Source organism: Prionailurus bengalensis, chromosome B4 (genome assembly GCF_016509475.1).
Source record: "Prionailurus bengalensis isolate Pbe53 chromosome B4, Fcat_Pben_1.1_paternal_pri, whole genome shotgun sequence".
Classification (NCBI taxonomy): domain Eukaryota; kingdom Metazoa; phylum Chordata; class Mammalia; order Carnivora; family Felidae; genus Prionailurus; species Prionailurus bengalensis.
This window is the reverse complement of record NC_057358.1, coordinates 71,002,858-71,022,513: the sequence shown is the minus strand read 5'-3', so window position 1 is coordinate 71,022,513 and position 19,656 is coordinate 71,002,858. Positions and strand designations below refer to the sequence as shown.

The following is a 19,656-nucleotide window of genomic DNA, read 5'->3' as shown; positions in this document are numbered from 1 at the left end:
ATTTATCTTCTCAAATTTCTGGATGTATTGAGAACATTCTATTCAGAACTTCCTATTTGAAACTAAAACAGACCTAGGTAAAAGGAAATAGCAAACTCCTTAATATTTCACAGAATATAAACACAAGAAAAATACACTTTCAACACACATTCTTCTTTTAGAGATGTCTAGATCTTAGTCAAGCCCCTGTCTCTCTCTTTTTTAATCACTGGCTTCTAAAAACATCATGATTTCTATGCAGCTGGATGGATATCTTGGAGAAATCAAACATGTCTACAAAATGTTACTTATACTCAAGTGTAGGTCCATTATCCAGTTTCTGTAATTCTGAAATCCCAAGACTCTGATCTTTATAACTGAATTGTTGGCAAGACATGACCAAACCTGAATTCACTCAGTAGCAAAGCCTAGTCCGAACTGATTTGAGGCTGCTTATAGTCTTTACTCACACTACTTCATGTGAATAAGTATATAATCCAGCTATGGTTATGCCAATGTGTTTGATAGCAGAGTATGTCCTCAGCCCTGTAGGGCGAGCTCTCAACTGCAGGCACATGCACTGAATTCTGAAACACATTTGGCCTCAAAGTTTAGATAAGAAATGGTGTGCCTGGATTCAGTTCAGTAAACCCATACTGTGCTGTTCTGAGCACTATTCAAGATAAATGGTCCACTGTCTGTGTTCTCATTACCTAAACCTACCATTTACTAAACTCATTATCCTCTCTAACTGGATTCTCCTACTGACTGACTTTTTTTTTTTAATAAAATGATCACTCCCTTAGTCACTCACCCAATCTCCTAGTTACCTGTAACTTCACTCTTACTCTCACCTCCTCATATCCCGTCAACGGGTGAAGTTCCATAAGGTTCCACATGTCCCCATCTTGCTGCCCATTGTCCCAGCCCTATTCATGAGTGGCCTGAATGGCTGCAAGAGGCTCCAAAAATATTTTCCTTCTTCCCTTTCTACTCCCCTCACCTGCCCTTCTCTGATTCCCACTAGATTCTGCTTCATTCTGATTCATGAGGACCTTGTCATCGTCTCCCATCTTGTTCAAATATTTTTTTGATTCAAATACCACAATGGAAGAGATAAAGGGCACCTAAAGACCAAAGAAAGAATATGGACTCAGCCTGCCTTTGTAATACCTCCTGCTCTTTCTTAATGCAAACTTTTCACTCCCTTCAAAATGAGCACAACTTCCTCAGTTTTTCCCAACTCTAAAAAAAACTAAGTTGTTTTCATCTCTTCGGCTGACACCATCTACCCCATGACCTGAAATCTGTAATGAATTCTTTGCATCAGATCTGACTATTTTCATCCCACTCGTGCTTCAAACTGAACTCAGATCCCACGCTGGCAGCAAAGCTTTCTTTCACCTTCCCGGCCCACCCGCATCTCTTCTTGAATTCCCATAGCACCTACAGTCTGGACTATTCATTTGATACTTGATATGCGCTTCCTTGTATTATCAGAGCAATTAATTTTTCATGCATATGTATCCTCTCTCTTTAACCAGATTTTAAATTCCTTGAGAGCAGAGACCACGTCTCATATTTTATGAATGAACAAATGAATACCCTTCTCGAGCTTACAATAAAAAGGTAACAATGGCAAAGACAACATGTGAAAGACCAACGAACATTAATTTATTCATTCAAATTTATCAAATATTACTACGTTCCAGGCATTGTGTTAGGCACTGAGGATTAAATGACAAGCAACTCGACCTAATCCCTGCCTCTGTGAGGCTTGTGGCATAGCTAGGAAACCAGACATTAATGAAACAATTATGCAAATAACTATATACGCAAATATGTATGCTTTAAAAAAGGAGCTGTGCAATATTAACAGGTTCGGAATCAGTTTCATATCCTATCCCTGTCAACTCATTCTGAGTCAGCCTGCCCTCCACCCATTTTAAGAAGAAAACTACAACTAACAGAGACTCTTTGTACGTTAGAAAACAAAAGGAAAAGAGGGAAGACAAATAGCAGGAGTAGTCTGTTTGAAGAGGACATTTGTCACAATCTTGATGTCTGAAGATTCATCCTTGGATCAGAAGGCAGTATTTAAACCCTGATCACTCTGCCCTCCACAGACTTACCGCCAGAGTATTAAAAAAGCACAGAGCTGCTCTCATTCTTAAAAGTTACACTCTTGGGGCGCCTGGGTGGCTCAGTCAGTTAAGCAACCGACTGTGGCTCAGGTCATGATCTCATGGTTCCTGGGTTCGGGCCCCACGTCGGGCTCTGTGCTGACAACTCAGAGCCTATAGCCTGCTTCAGATTCTGTGTCTCCCTCTCTCTCTGCCCCTCCCCTGCTCGTGCTCTGTCTCTCTGTGTCTCTCAAAAAATAAATAAATGTTAAAAAAAAGTTACACTCTAAACTTTTATGAAAAGTTTGATTTAAGATACAAGAATGTGAAATCCATTTATGCCTTTGCCACTTCACTACTCAGTGCCTCCCGTACAAACCAATGTAAAAAGAAAATTGTTTACCAGAACTTAGGGCAAGGAAATTCCAAAATTTAGTGCAAAGATTCCCCTGTGAAACTTGCAATGTTCATCATTTCTGGTATCCAAGCTATATAATATATCACATTTCCCCTTTCGCCCAGGCTCCAAGAAAGCTCAAAACCAACAAGGTAACAAAACTCACAAAACTGAAAGATATTTAATTCTCTTCTTTTCTGTGGCCTTCATTTTCTATTCCTATTGTATTAAGCATATATGTTTTAGAAAAGCATTTAGAAAAGTCTTGGAATAAAAATGATTTCTTGAATAAGCTTATTTCTATATAATAAGCCTTATCATCAGAAATACAAGTCTTATCATCAGAAATCTTTGGATTTCTCCATTCATGGATTTCTCCAATGTATAATGTGTAATTCTCCAAAAGGCTAGGATGCATCATGCTTATTTTTTAAACAGTGGAATCATCCACTGTTTAACAATGGAATCGTCCACTCCATTCTGTTAGAGAGTATTTCGACAGAATTCAATTCTCATAAATCCAAATATAATACTCACCTCAACAAGATTCAATGTTAAATCTAAAGAAGCTTTTCTGAAACGTATCAATTCTCATTTCCCCTGTGCTCCTACATTATTTTCCACATTTGGGAAATTTGGGATCTGTGACCAGTCTGAAATCATAAAAGTTAGTGCTGATAATGCAGGAAACCCAGCTCTCTCGTGTTATTCCAACCATACAGCAAAGGTGAGAGGTGAGCAACTTAAAATGCATTTAATCATTTGTGTCTCTGATAACATGCAATTTCCAACTTGCGTCACCATTTTTGTTTGGGACAATTCCCATTACAAATTATAAATCATGAGGAGGCTTCATGCTGTTAATTAAATAGCCACAAAATTATAATCTTTATACCTCATAAAAATAAAATTCATAACCAACAAACTACATTAAATTATGTACTCAGAGAATTATCACTCTTCCTCATGCATGCTTTACATTGGTCATATGGTATTGTCCTCTTGGAGACTACTAACAAGAGATATTCCATAATAAAATAAGTGAGGGAAGACTCACAAGTTAATGAAATGAAAAGAACAATGAAAGGAATACTGGCATTCTATCGATATTCTTATTTGGCATTTCATAAGAGGATTAACAACAAAAAAAAACTTTAACTGATGGCACAGAAGAATTTGGATTATCTTGTAAACCATTCCAATTTCTGTAACAAGAATTTCTGTGCTTGCCATTACCAATCCCACTCGTCCCTACATACACACTATCATCATCACCACCACCTACCACAAGCTTGCATCTGCAAACTGTTAAAGGTTTAAATATGGCCTCTTAAAAAAATGGATTATGTATAAATGCTAGTTATCTGGGAACCAGGAGGGAAACACTGATCACATTCCGAGCCAATAAGAACAATGCTTGTGCTGGGTTACATTTTGGATTCTTTTCCGTAATGCTGCGTGGCTGTCAGTTCCAGAGCACCCTGCTGTACTTGCTGTTGCAAGAAGACACAAATGGGAGCTGGAGGGAAGACAATATCTGACAGGAGGGAGTCAGAGAAAGTGTCGCACAGATCATGCTTAAACTTGGATGTAAAGGAAAAAGAGAAATCAACCAAGTTACTAAGAAGGGGATGAGCATGATGCCCAAGGGCGGGGTGGGGGAGGGCGCACAGGCAAAGGCACAGAAGCATGAGAAAACGCAGCAGATTGGAGAACCTGCAGATAATTCTGTACAGTGTGGAATGTCAGGAGGCCAGATTTGAAGTCAGGCAGGGTAGATCATCAAGAGCTTCGGATATCAATCAAAGGAGTTTAGATTTTATTTTGTAGGTAATAGGAGCCATCTACCCATGTAGAAAAATTATTCCAGTAGAAAATTTCAGAATTAACTGGAGAAGGGCAGAACTATTAGGAGCAAATGATTACCATTTTGGTTTTGTTTTTTTTTTTTAATTTTTTAAATGTTTATTCCTTTTTGAGAGAGAGAGAGAGAGAGAGCGCACGAGTAGGGCAGGGGCAGAGAGAGAGGGAAACACAAAATCCAAAGCAGGTTCCAGGCTCTGAGCTGTCAGCACAGAGCCCGATGTGGGGCTCAAATCCACAGACCACGAGATCATGATCTGAGCCGAAGCTGGATGCTTAACTGACTGAGCCACCCAGGTGTGCAAATAATTACCATTTTGTGAATGAAGGAAGAAATAATGGCAGTAAAGAGAGATGCAGAAAGATAAAAGGAGAAGACAAGTTTGGAGTTCATTCAAAAATTCAATCAGGAGTCCAGTTATCTTTCCACTTATCACCAAGATGTGCCAAAGGTTATCATTCCTTCTCTAATATCCCATATAATTTCATAAGGTTTTAGTAAGAAAAAAAAGAAATTGCCAAATAGAAGTGATAAAGCTAACTACATTAGAGAATCTTTCCTATAGTAAGCAAAAACAAAAAAAAATTGGGGCACATTTTCACACTATCTCAAAATAATTTGTACTCAACATAACACCCAAAATCTAGAGTGATTTTTCAGGGCTAAAGTACTTATATCAACAGGAGAATTAAAAAGGAAGCCATTATTGTTATGTGATTTTAGTTATAACAAAATAACTTAACAAAATGTAGAAACTACAGAAGCAAATGATCTTCCCTTATTATTAATACTATCACCCTGACTGTATGATTCTCAATCAATCTCAATACAGGTAGACATTGGGGCGCCTGGGTGGCGCAGTCGGTTAAGCGTCCGACTTCAGCCAGGTCACGATCTCGCGGTCCGTGAGTTCGAGCCCCGCGTCGGGCTCTGGGCTGATGGCTCAGAGCCTAGAGCCTGTTTCCGATTCTGTGTCTCCCTCTCTCTCTGCCCCTCCCCCGTTCATGCTCTGTCTCTCTGTCCCAAAAATAAAATAAACGTTCAAAAAAAAAAAAAATACAGGTAGATACCTTTTCTCCAAACTGGATATTTTGTCTCTAAGTTTGCCTTACCTTTCTACGCGGAGAAAATTTCCTGAACAAATTATAAACACACCAAGACACTGTTTGTAACAGACATCTATGGTTTTGTCTCCCAGCACTCCTCACCCATTTTTGGAAACTGACCCTCTCCCACTTACTCCACCACCCTTAACCTCTTCTATCCCTGTGAATGTTATGCATAGCACCATGCTTGTTCAATGTGTGGTCGATGGCCCAACTAACACCCCGTTCCTAGATACCCTCTCTGTCATGACCTGTCTCTGTACTTTACCTTCGCTCTCATAAAGGCCACGCCCTAGCTGGAAATCACCACTAAAGACTGGCTGTACTTCTGTTACAACATGGCATCTCACCACACCCATAAACCCCTTTCCCTCTTCTTACTTCCATTTCATCTGTTCAGTTTCACCCAATCTTCCAGCTTCTGTCCACTCCTCCCAGACTATCAATCTTCCTTACCTCCTTTCCATGCCCAGCCAGACCCCTGTTAATCAAAACAATAACTTTTTATTAGAACCTTCCATTTATTTCCCATCCTTTGTTTCCAATACAGCAAGCCTGAGCAGTCCCCACCCAGATGAATCACTCTCAAATTCTGTTCCAGGTGACTGAGTTCTCATAAAGAAAAATGCTTAGCAGTTCAGATCGATGTCATTCCAGTTCATAATGGCTAACCCCAACAGCCCTCCGTGATCATCAGTAATGGTTCTGTTTGTTCCTAGGCAGGTGATAGCTATATTCCCTAGGGTCGCTGTTCCAAACCTTAACCACTTTCTTAAACCTCCTGCATCATCCAATCATTCCACCTTTATCTTTATTTATTTTTTTTATCTTTAGCTCTTCCTTGTTCATAGTCAAACAGAGATCATCAGGTGGTAGGCCACTTACCTCTCTACTCCCCCACCCCAATGGACCTATCAGAATATCAAGCTTTATCTCTCTCATGAAAATTTCTGAGGAACTGGAGTCTCTCTTCCTGTCCCCACTAAGGCCATTATTTCTACCTGTGTCCTAAGTCACAAAGCAAAGAAGCTTTCAGAGTTGCTCTCCTCCTCTGTCTTTATCTTCACTTCAGCCTAGCTCTTTCCCCCAAAATGACAAGCAGATCAATTAATCTCACTCCTCAAAACCAGCACCACCCACTGCCACGCCCAACACAATCTTTCCATGGTCCTTCTTCCATTTTTAGCCACTTCCTATCTCCTTTCATTTCCTCACCAAACTTCTTGAAACTATGTACATATATAATAAACATAAAATATGTACCTTTTATAAATGTATGTAATAGAAACAAAGGACAATAGTTTAAGGAGTAGAGATTGCAAAGAATATAGAATTAATACTATGTGTGTGTATATCTATGTTTCAATTTGTTTTTTCCTGAAACAATTGCCATCTGTTTCTAGCCAAACTTCTAGATTAAAAATACCTACAGTGTGTCACCTATGATCTTATAATTACTAAATTCAATGTTTTATTACCAAGTTCTCTTACTAACTGGCCCAGCAGCATTTAAAACTTTCTTTTCCCAGTAACACTTATCACCTCTTTGCATAGTACATTAATTTGTTTTCTGTCTTTCTCCCTCCTACAGGATGTAAACTGTTATAAGGGCACAGTCCCTACTTTTTTGATTCACTCTCTAGAATAGTTCCTGGTATGTAATCAGTGATCAATGAATATTTGTTGGATAAATATCACCCAACTCCTGACCAAAATCAATTAGGCAAAAGGTGGAAAACACACCCAAACTGGGTCAACATCAGGCTCTTTTCTGAGAGTTTAAACTTAGGACCAAGAGAGTCAGGCCAGTCTCTCTGAGTAGATATAAAGTGATCTTTAATGTGAACACAGAATAAAATAGATATGTTAGAGAAATTGTCACAAAGAATATCCTGACAGAATTCAAGCCCCTGGTTTCATTTATCCCAATTACCAAAATGAATTTTATCCTTGATCTTTGAGAAACAGCTCAGTACCCTTATAGTAAATTACCTTTTTTTTAGCTTGAACTATTTTAGTGTTTTTTTCTTTGTCTATTGCTTACTATCAAAGGATTCTGTGCTAATATACTGTTCTGTGGTTGAATAGGCTCAAAAATAAACATCCTCAAGCCAATGTTCAAAATAAAAACAAAAAAGGAAAGAAAAATGGTAAAAAAGTTAGAGTTGCCATTCTTATTCTCAGAATGAATAATATATGTAAATATATGAGCAATGGTTAAGCTACTTTAATGAACTCATGGTATGACATGAAGGCAAACTCTTCATGATAACATACTTAGGTACTGTTTATGGGAAAAGAGCTATTTTCATGTCTTCTCTAAAAAGATTACACACACATTAATTTAGGCTCTAAAGCCGTTTTTTTTTAAATTAACATGAGGTAAAAGTAATCCTCATGTTAATTTTCCTGAGGCCACAGGAAAGTACACCACTGGGCAAAGAGCAGCAGAAGAACCCAGCTCCAACAGCTCACAGCAAATTAAGGCTAGAGGGAAAACTAAAATGCATCTTAAACTGGCATTTAGAAATAACAGGGCTCTATCTTGAAGAATAGAATTCAGTCATTATCAACCTTACATTTCACAGGTACTTACCAAACAAACGCTGATGGAACAGAAATTTGCCAGCTATTAGTCCTATGAGAATGGCAAGTAGCCATAGAAGCACCTTCAGGATCCTCCAGCCAACTCCTCTAGGGTATTTATTTGTTACAAATGAAAAACAGTTTCCAACAACAATAACATTGGCTTCTGTTTGGCTATGAGAAACTGGGTCCTCGGCAAATATTAAGAAGTTAAAGAAGATCACCAAGTAAGCCACGATCAAGCGAGACCAGGGATGCTGGAAATAATAACGAAAGTCTTTACCCATCCTTCAAAACTTCAATTCCGTTGTTTACCTGTGTAAGAAAAGATACATAGGGTTAGAGCAGAAAAACAAATAGTCTCTCTTCCTATTATCTGTTCTGATTCGTAACAGCTCGATAAACAGGCATTTAGAAAAGATGCTACCAGGGGCTCCTGGGTGGCTCAGTGGGTTAAACGTCCAACTCCTGATTTCAGCTCAGGTTGTGATCTCACAGTTATTGAGATCAAGCCCCGCATCGGGCTCTGTGCTGACAGTAGAGCCAGCTTCAGATTCTGTGTCTCCTGCTATCTCTGCCCCTCCCCAGCTTGCTCTCTCACTCTCTCTCTCTTTCTCTGTCAAAAAAGAAATAAACATTAAAAAAAAAATTTTTTTTAAATGCTACCTGCTCCTCTCATGGTCCCAAGTCATGTCTGAGATTGAGGAAAATAAATATTGTCCCTTGGCTGCCATCTAATCCTACCTCTGACCACATGGGGGATGTGGAAAAGAAGGAGAATGAAAGAGCAGGGGGAGAAGGGACATGAGAGGGCAGAAAAAGATTGTCCAAAATCGGGGTGGGGTGATGACTGAGATGACCTGTAGAGGTCACCTCAGGAGGAAATGCAGGGCAAAAACACAACACAATGCTTTTCCTCTTTTAGATTACTATTTTTAGGTTACAATCATAATATAGAGTCGTTTAAAAAATGAAAGCAATGTAGAAGCAAACTGAGCACATAGGAACAAAAAATAAACATCTTCCTCTGCCCCAATCCCTCTCCTCAGCATGATCCCTTAATAATCTGTACTCTCAGACCTTTTCCTATATGTTGTGTATGGACTTTTATACAAAGGTTCATAGACTAGTTGTCAAATAATCTCAACACATAATAAGTCTTATGAAATAGCTGAGTCTATAGTACAGTAGTGAGTTACATGCAGGAGGGACTGGACAGTTCTGCTGGTGGGAAGTGAGGAAAAAGGGGAAGACTGCACAGAGGACAAACCCAAGTTCAGGGCTGAAGGATTAGTAGGAATTTTCCCCCAGTGGAGAAGGCAAGAATGCTCAATATAGGCATTTGGAAAGGCACAGAGGCATTGCAAAATACATACTATGCCTCTATCTGTGAGTCCTAACCTCGAGGTGCATTGAGAGTAAAGAGCTTTCTTAAAACTCTTTTGTGCAGACCCCACTTCCAAAATCTTGCTCACCTCCTCCTTTCTCTTTGGGAGGCAGCCTGCCTATAAAGAACACAAGCCTGCATTAGATTCGCCAAGGCTGTGACTGGTTGTTATTAAGTCTATCCAATTGTGGGATGCAGTTTTGGTGAACCCATCTGGTGCTCAGACTAAGCTATATCTCTATGATTTCAGCAACAAAGCTAAATAAAAGCTGAGATCAAAACATAACAATAAAGGTAGTAATGTCACTGAAATCTGCCAATTCTTTTCTCTCCTTTCTCAGTTTGTTTAGAACTGGGAGAAAAAAGGGACCCTTACAAAGCCTATGGCATATGACATCCAGGCTCTGTGTTGGATGTCTACATGCATCATTAAATTATTTTTTTTATCATAACAACCTTCTGAAATACTGTCATTATCATTCCCATCACCTCATTTTACAGGGAGGGAACTGAGGCTCACACAGATTATGTAACTGGCCCAAAGTCAGCCAGCAGAGCTCTTATCTGAGCCTCTGAAGTCAACTGTAGAGCCAAATCACCCAGTCAGTTCCAGGCATTTCCCCTGCCTTAGAAAGACACAGGGCCCAGCCCCAGGGATGTCATCCCTTGAATGCTTTCTGGAGACACATTCTTCTCCAGAGATGATTATATTAACTCTATAGAGTATACTTCTATACCCAGGCAAAAAATACGTAAGTGGAAGAAACCTTCACAAATCCGGAGCACTTTGGTAAATTGATAAATTTCCCATTGACAGATATTCTCATTTCCACATGACTAAAAGCACAAAGATCAAGCCACAAGCCTGAAGTGACTCTAAGTCAATGGAAGACCTGAGAATAGGATCCCAGGCTCCCAAGTCCTGTCCAACACTCTGGGGTGATGGATATCAATCAAACCCACAATCTAAGTTAATGAAGACTTAACTATTTCAGAAAAACAATGTAAACACACAAAAGGACTGGAAATATAACTCAGTAAAACAGATAGTCTCTGTGCCTTCTAAACAATTTCAAGTCCCTCGTGATCTTTGTGAATACTCTGAAATGTCTGTTCCCAGGGGCTGCGGCTCAGACAACTTAGAAATGGCAACTGCACAAGGATTTTTTTCTCTTTTTATGTTTATTTTTGAGACAGCATGAGCAGGGAAGGGACAGAGAGAGAGGGAGACACAGAATCCCAAGCAGACTCCGGGCTTTGAGCTGCCAGCACAGAGTCCGACCCAGGGCTCAAATTCACGAACTGCAAGATCATGACCTGAGTGGAAGTAGGATGCTTAACCGACTGAGCTACCCAGGCACCCCAAGATTTTGTTTTCTAATGTGAAGTTCATCATCCAGTAAGTATAGCAGTAGTTGGTTATCACATGAAAGAGAGCAAAGTGGTGAAGAACAAAAATGAGCATCATGCATTTTCATGATATTCAGTATGCAAGGATGCCAGAATGAGTTGTCAATTCAATTTCATGCAATGTTTTTAGAAATGTCCAAAGACCGCTATCACGAGAGACTACATAGAAATCATCTCAAGGCCAATGAGTCTTGAAGCAGGACTCACTCCTACATGCCCATCAGAACAAGGCATGAGTAACATCTATGAAGTTAAACAGGTTTCTAGGTTGCTTCTCTTACCAATGCAGAATTCTCTTGTAGTTGCCCCACCACCTCCTTTCCCCCCACCCACATACAAGCAAGGCAGCAGGATTCAGAACACTGAATACATAGGATCTTGATTGCTTATTGAATAAATGCTTTGTGAAGGGTTAGCATATACTTATTTTATCATTGTTGTTTTTAACTTTAGAATCTTGTTTAGTGAGCTATGTAATGTCCACGTGCCCAAACTGAATTAGAACATTCAAAAAAGTTGGGAGACAGCTGTTCCTCTCCAGTACTTATATTATTTCAAGACAGAGAACTGTAGAGTTGAGCAACAATCCTGTACTTGTTGACCTGAACTCCCACAGGCATGCTATGAATGGTACCATCACCCCCAGGTTACACGTAAACAAAGATCAGAGTGGTTGCTGCCTATCCACATCCAGGAAGTGGAAGAGCCAACATCTGAATCCAAATCCATTCCTAGCCCTTGATCTAATATATCATAAAGCTGAAAGTGTTTCTTCCAATAAATATTTCCCATCAGGTCTGCAGGCTAGTCTTTATTTCCACAAACAGATTCAGTGACTCACAGACCAGCAGAATTACTGGTCTATTTTATGCTAAACATGGCTGATATTTATTCTTGTTTCATATGCCAAAGCTGAAGTGAGGTCTTTCAGGGGGTCCCAAATTTCAAAACCTACATAATAACTTGAATGAAACTTCTACTTATCCCCACTTCCTGACTTCATCCACAAGGTCACCCAAAGCTTGCCTAGTCATCTCAGCCCTAGGTACCAGGCATGCAAAGCACCAAAACTGTTTTCACTTCTGTAGTTCACATAAAGCAATATGATCATTCAGTGACTCTAGTGCTAATAATCCAGGATTGAAATGGTTCAAACTGACTATGCTACACAGTATTCATAGTCTACAAACCCTTTTAATTTCTTTAAACTCAATTCTGCCACCAAAGCTGAGCTTTTATCTTAAATAAATGTGATCTATCTTAGGTCTTAGTATATTATAGTAAAATTATCGATTTATGTGTTTGTCTCCCTCACTGGGTCATAAGATCCTCAGTGAAGGGCTGTTCACTTCCAGGGCACAGCACGGGGACGGGCTCAAAGTGGGCAATCGATGGACATCTACTAGATGGGGAGGGGTGAGCGGTTCACTTAGAAAGAAAAGCCTCCTTATTGTTCAGGCAAGATGAGGAGACACAGCAACCTGCCATTACCTCTCACTAACAAAAAAAAAGGAGAAAAAAAGCACTGTAACCCAAAAATTGCCACGCTGACTCACCCCTGATCCCACCCAACAACACCTCATTTTACACAGGTTCTGCATTATCATCATTATCACTAGGGCTAACATTGAGTACTTAACCATATACCAGGACACTATGCTAATGAGCTTTACAAATTTTATTTAAATTGCACAGCAGCCCAATGAAGAAAATACTCTTATTTTTACAAATTTGAACCTGAGACCTACGAATTTTGTAATCTGTACCAAATAACAAAATGGGTCTGGGCCAAAACCAGGATACAAATCCAAGCCACTTGTCATTAACGCTCTACACCAGGCCTTCCCACTTAAAGGAAAAAAATTCCAAAATCTTACCCATTACGTGTTGGTTAGGAAGTTTCTGATAACGAATCTGTGTGATATAAAAGATTCACAGTACTTCTAGGATGAATGAGTCTACTCATACTATTCCAGCGGACCTGGCTAGCATGATCAGAAAGAATCGGGGTCACGTAACTGACTACAGGATTGCTTGAATTTTGTTCTCCGAGCATCAAGTGTAAGTAGTTGAGTTGATCTGCTTGTTCTTTTGCAATGTATCACTGATGCTCATTCTGTGATTTTCCAACTATGCCTAAAAAGAACACATCTCTGAGAGCTAGATTAATCCACACCATTCACTTCCCTCTTGTAAGTAATGACATGATTAGGTAGATGTCACTACCAATATCTTGGAAGCCTCTGCTTTTCCACATTATAGCAGTGATTGAAGAAGTTGGTTGGCTACAGGCTGGAACTTTACACTGATAATCCGCAGGCCTCCAGTCATGGTTTCCAGCTCTAGATGGACTAATATTTATCATAGATATTAGGAATCCTATACATCTTACTACAAGTATTGTATTTCGGCTAATCTAAAGGCAAAGAATGGAGAGGTATTCAAAGGAAAAATGGGAAAGAGGTAAGGATACTCAAGTTGGGAGGGCACTGAACAAAGGCAGAGAAGAGACTTTCTTCTTCATTTGTAGGAGGTGCATCTGGAGTTCTGTGTGGCTGGAGCACAGAGTGCTTGAGGGCATCTTGTGAGAGGCAAGGATAATTTGGGGCCAATTCAAGGAACATAGGCAAAAGTGTTGTTGTGTATTTTACTGAATAGAGACCAGAGAATGAAAAGTTTCAGAACTGAAAAGTGATATAACTGACTAGAGCAGAATTTGGGAGAGAATTCTCTGTCAGCTTAGATCATGAAAACTTGGTATGAGGCATAGTGAAAGTGGGGAAAATAAGTTTATAGGCAACTTCAACAGTTTAAGTAAAAGATAATCAGGTCGTGGACTACAACAAAATAGATCCCCCAAGAATCGTTGTAATAATCTGACTGAACCAGAGTACCCTGCCTCCATCACTTATTAGAGTCTTTACGAATAAAGGAAAACACTGAAGGAGGGTGAATTTCATTTTTCTCAGAAGGGACCCTGGCTCAGGCAACAGTTCTTGCATAATAACAAGTCTGATTAAGATGGAGGACACCCTTGGGGCGCCTGGCAGGGGCACCTGGGTGGCTCAGTCGGTTAAGCGTCCGACTTTGGCTCAGTTCATGATCTCACTGTTCATGAGTTCGAGCCCAGTGCTGACAGCTCAGAGCCTGAAGCCTGCTTCAGATTCTCCCTCTCTCTCTGTCCCTCCCCTGCTCATGCTCTCTCTCTCTCTCTCTCTCTCAAAAATAAACATTAAAATTTTTTTTTAAAATATGGAGTTTACCCTTACATTTTTAAAAATTGGGGCACCTGGGTAGCTTACTCGATTGGGCATCTGACTTCAACGCAGGTCATGATCTCACGGTTTGTGAGTTCGAGCCCTGAGTCAGGCTCTGTGCTGACAACTCAGAGCCTGGAGCCTGCTTCAGATTCTGTGTCTCCCTCTCTCTCTACCCGTCCCCTGCTTGTACTCAGGCTCTCTCTGTCTCTCAAAAACAAATAAACATTATTTTATTTAAAAAAAATTTTTTTTTTTTTTAATTTACGGATGCATCTGGAAAAGTCCTTGATGAATTAATGCTCTACAAAAGACACTACTACTGGCCAGGTAGAGTACACTGAGTGCACAGGCCTGCGAATACAGGTCTCAGCATCTAGTAACACCTAACCAGGTAACATGCACAGGGCACTTCCATTGTGAAGGGCACCGGTCTAAAATAAAAAAAGAATCTCTCCAAGTTTTTTGAAGCTCCTTAGCATTTATGTCTGAAAATTCACCTGGAACCTCTCAGCTCTTATTAAAGGGCTTTGAAAAGATGACTGTGCCAAGAGTATAAACTGTAGCCTGGCACCTTGAAACCAATCTCTTGAAAAATAATTTTTAAAAAGACTTCCAGTACTTTACTTTTTGTGGTATGCACTTTGTGACACATACAGCTGTACTTTGGGCCATTCTTGGCTGTTTTAGTACAAGACAAACTTAAAGGCTACAAGACAAAGAAGAGCCTCCTTTCTTCAATTACCCTAGTTCTAGCATAGTATTTAAAGTTCTTTGCAGTTCACAGAACACTGTTTACAATCATTTCGTTTAATCCCTAGGATAATTGCTTTTAAAATTCTATGTCCAGGGGAGCCTAGGTGGCTCAGTTGGTTAAGTCCCCGACTTCAGTTCAGGTCATGACCTCACAGTTTGTGAGTTCAAGCCCTGCATCGGGCTCTGTGCTGACAACTCAAAGCCTGGAGCCTGCTTTGGATTCTGTGTCTCCCTCTCTCCTTGCCCCTCCCCTGCTCGCACTCTGTCTTTCTCTCTCTCTCAAAAATAAATGAGCATTAAGAAAATAATAAAATAAAATAAAATAAAATAAAATAAAATAAAATAAAATAAAATAAAATTCTACTCCAAAAGGCAGACACAGTTTAAAACTGCTTAATATTTTTTCCTTAAAAGATAAATAAGGATAGCAGCCTATATTTATATCACATTTTACCTTTTAGTGTTTTTAACAGGCAAAACCACACCATTAGAATGACACTAGAATGATTCAAAGGAATCAAGAGCATGAGTTTTTCAAAGGGCAGCCTCATGTGCTGGGAGGAATATGGTCCAGTTCTAACTGCTACTTACTAGCTCTGTGACCTTGGGCAAATCCCTAACCTCTTGGAGATTCCACTTCTTCGCCAGTAAAATCCCAGTAAAAGTACTTCACTCAGAGCACTGTAGTGAAGACCTAAGGAGATTTCATCTGTAAAGTGCCTGGTCATTTCCAGCCACTTCCTACCCTGAAGGCCACTGTTAAAATACAAACGAGTCTTGGTCATTCCCACTAATAATGAGCATGATGGTAATAGCACCTACACATTACGTTTACGGAGTGATTTTTTATGTTATTCTCACCATTAAAGTATTTTTAATGCAACTGTACAAGGTAAAGGATGAATGCTATCTTTACTGTGCAAATATTGAAGTTGAGGCTCAGAAAGCTTAAGCTACTTGTCCAAAATCGTATTTAGAAAGTGTTAATTCCATGATAACATTCATCATTCATTTGTTCAACATTTACCAGTTGCTTATTTGTGCCAGGCACTGGCCTACCCATCAGGGTTGCTAACAGATGACACTCCTGTTGTTTTGCATCTTACAGTCTCACTGAGGGAAACAGACGTTAAACAGAAAAGAAAATAGATACATAATATTTTAAAAAGCTGTAAGGTGATGGAGGAAGTTACTGGGGAATGTCAGCAGGGAGGGAAATTAAAGTAGGCTTCACTATAAGGTGACATTTGGACAGAACCTCAAAGAAGGGAGGGAAGCAAGCAGGTATCTGGGAAAGAGGGACCTAGACACAGAGAACAAAACATTGCAAAAATCTGTGCTGAGTGAATGATTAGCACATTTAAGGAAGAGCAAAAAAGCTAGTGTGACTGGATAGAGTGTGGATGCAGGGGAGTGTGAAAGGAGATGGAGCCTGCAACGTAGCATCCGATTGTGAGGTGGCCTTTAGTGATCTGGCCTTGAGGCCGTCCAATGTGTGTGGGCTTTCCCTTGTGTGATTCGGGAAACAGGAGACTGAGTGACACATGTGAGTTACATGTCAGAAGGGCCACATTTCTGTCTGGTGTTTGGAAATGTATGAACTTCTAGACATTTAAACGGAAGAGCTGACGACAGTTAGGTGATGGATTGGATGTGGACAGGGCCTGGCAAAACCCAGACTGGAACTGCCATTTCCTGAGAGGAACACCACCGAAGCAGACATGGACAGCACAATAATCATTAACATTTCTTAGTGCTTTTTATATGTTAGGCAAGTACTTTTCATTCAGTACCTCAATTAGTCCTTATACCAGCCCTTTGGCTTTACCAATAAAGGAGTGGAGACTCAGAAAGGTTATAATCTGCCCAAGGTCATATAGGTACCAACCAGTGGAAACAGGAGAAGTACCTCTATGACCCCAAAGTCAAAATTCTCAATAACTACTATGGTCCCTACACCAAGAAGTATAAAATACAGACTAAAGTTCCAATGGGAAGGAAGCAGGGGCACTAGGAACCATTAAGTACTAGGTAATAACTGGTACCTAGTAGGCATTCAACAAATATTTGCTATTGAATTAATAAATGAAAAAAAAATTTATGGATCATGATGGGATAATGAACCAGCCTTGAGTAAGAAGAAAACAAAAAACAAAAAACAAAAAATACTGAAGATTCCATTCCAGAGAGAACAAACTCTGGATAAGGGGATATTCAAGTCTATAAAAGGACACATGGCAGAAAAATGGAGAAACCAAATATACATTTGCCTGGACCAGCCCTAAGGTCTTGGTATATTATCCTGAAATGTTAGGTGAAAGGCAGGCATGAGGAGATTACATATAGCATTCTACATAATGCGAACGCTTAATACAGGTTTTAAAAACACAAATCGCAATAATAACAGAACTAAGTTGGAACTTCTTGCTTTTGGTCCAATACCAGAGACCACACAGCCTTTTAAATAAAAAGCAACCTTTTAAGTCAATCAATGAAACCACCCTAAGTGACTTTACATAGATACCAGGATGGTATTTGTAGTACCCTTGCTAATTTAGAGGATCATATCCATAAATCCCTTCCTAGACTTTCTCTTCATATCGTTTTCAACGTTTAAATGATTTTCTTTCCTTGTTCTTATCCTGCAGTCTTTGGGATAACAAAGTTCTAAACCACACAAGTTTTTAAAACAGAGAAGCTGAAGCAAAGTAGGTCTGGAGTTCTCTCTAATTAGTTAACTTTTCATTAAAATGGCAAAGTATTTATGAACACTTTCATGTCATAAAGTGGAAACATATTCACCAATTAATTCTTTAAAAATGCTTAGAGCTCTTTTTAGCGATATCTGTTTATGATAAAGAATCTAAACAAACACCAAAGAAAATAATAGTTCAAGAACAAAGTAAAATTCATTCATATCTGAAATTATTTTTTAAATAGCTGGCAGTTTAAAGAAGCATATTAAATAAAATAGACAAGTATTGGTTTCTGAGCAAAGGATCAAATGGAGGTGGAATAGGAGTGGGTATAAACACCCAAGTTAAAATTTCGAAATCCATATTTGCTTTTAAACTACATAGATGGGGGAGGGGGCGGTGTTAGGAAGTGTAGGCATGGTAAAAAATTAAAAACTTTACAACAAAAATAGTTCTTACAGAGATTCTACTATTCTTTATATTCAATAAATTGTAAGGAATGTTTTCTGAAGACAAAACTAAACCCTGAAATCTTCCTAGAAGTCCTTCTATGGATTTCAAACAGTATGTCATTTATAATGAGGGGTAAATATATTTGTTCAACATACCCTTTTTTTTTTGGTTCATTAGACACACAAATACTAAAACAAGCATGTGATGTTTACTACCCTCTCTCACACCCATACACACAGTTCATTGTTCCACAGAGGGCAGAATGAATAATGGTAGCCCAAGTGTTACCACATGGACCTACCACACTTGTGGGCCTATGGCATTTTCAAAAATAGGAATCGCCAAATAGCTTTCTTTAGCCACAATAAAGTTAGTAAACACTCAAGTTTTGTTTTTTTGCTTTTTTGCTTTTATGGAGAACGCCCCAAAACAGCAACCTGTTAATTTAATTAACAAACAATACGTAGTGCTTCTCCAGCGCTCCCGTGCTAGTAATCAGCGAAGCGAGGAAAGTTCAAGGTCTGTCCTGGTAACCCTGGGAGCCCCGGAGTTCCAGGGTTCCTCACCGACAGCCTTCCACCTAGGAGTCTCAACTGCCCTTTCGGAAAAGGACCGGTGCATCCGTTACCGCCTCTTCCCACCCCCCACCCCCCCACGCTTGACACTTTACCCTGCCTCCTGGCGTGCCATCCTCGGGAACCGAGGAAACGCGCCGGGGGAACTGGGGGACTGGGGGCCGCGGCCGCTTCCGCATTCGCGGGCAGGGACGAGGGGGCGGCCGGGCTAGCAGGGCTCCGCTGCGGCCGGCCCGAGCGGCGGGGGAGGCGCGCCCAGCGCCCGGGCCCGCGTACTCACCGGCTGGGGCCGCGCGGGCGCGGGGTGTCTGCAACACCGGAGAGCCGGGCGAGCACAGCCCTCCGCCGCGCCGGCGGCCTCGCTGGGAAGAGCGGCGAGACGGCCCGCCGGCGTCGCTGCCGCCGCTGCTGTCACCGAGCTATAAATACCGGCTCGGCCCACACTCGCCGCCGCCTACGCCGGGCGCCCTCCGCAAAGTCCGCCGGCCGCGGGCCGGGCAGCCGGGGCGCAAGGGCGACGGCGACGGCGCCGCGCAGGTGACCGCGATGGCTCCAGCTGTTCGGCAGCCTCCGCAGCTGGAGGCATGGCCTCCCGCCGCCGCCGCCCCCGCCCTCCCGCTCCCCTCCCGCCTGCGCCGCGGGCCGACTCCAGCCCGCGGGCCGCGCGCGCCGCGCCGAGCCCGCCCCGGCCGGGCCCGCCTCTGCAGAGCAGGCGGCTGCAGACCCAGGACCACTTGGGAAGCGGCGGAGGCGGGGGCGGGGTGGGATTGGGGGTGGACTGGGGTGGGGGGGGGGGTGCGGTTGGCTTCAGCCTAGCGTGTCAGCAGCAGTCCCTTCGTCCTGGGGGAATCCGCAGACTTCTTGCAAAATCCACCATCCTGCAGGGAACCAATGAGATTCCCAGGTGGAATAGCCTCAAAGAAGTGCAAACTTTCTAATGCAGTCTCAGGTCATATAGAGCATCCTTTCTGCTTTTGCCAGTTGGCGATGTGGAGGTGGGGTGGGGAGAGACAGCCCGGGAGGACATGAGTAGTCTTACACTTACTTTCCATACACTTACTTTCCAG

General features: G+C 41.2%; 1 protein-coding gene across 1 annotated transcript in view; it reads right to left on the bottom strand.

The window, feature by feature from the left end:
• The window catches only part of TMEM117 (transmembrane protein 117), a 489,337-nt gene extending 470,129 nt beyond the window's left edge, over positions 1-19,208 (bottom strand). Inside the window, exons 1-2 of the mRNA XM_043563444.1 lie at positions 18,870-19,208; positions 8,066-8,370 (exon numbers count right to left, since the gene is read on the bottom strand). Of these exons, the coding sequence (XP_043419379.1) occupies positions 8,066-8,342 (277 nt within the window). The 5' untranslated portion in view covers positions 8,343-8,370; positions 18,870-19,208. The remainder of the gene's footprint in view (positions 1-8,065; positions 8,371-18,869) is intronic.
• Positions 19,209-19,656: the final 448 nt, after the last annotated feature.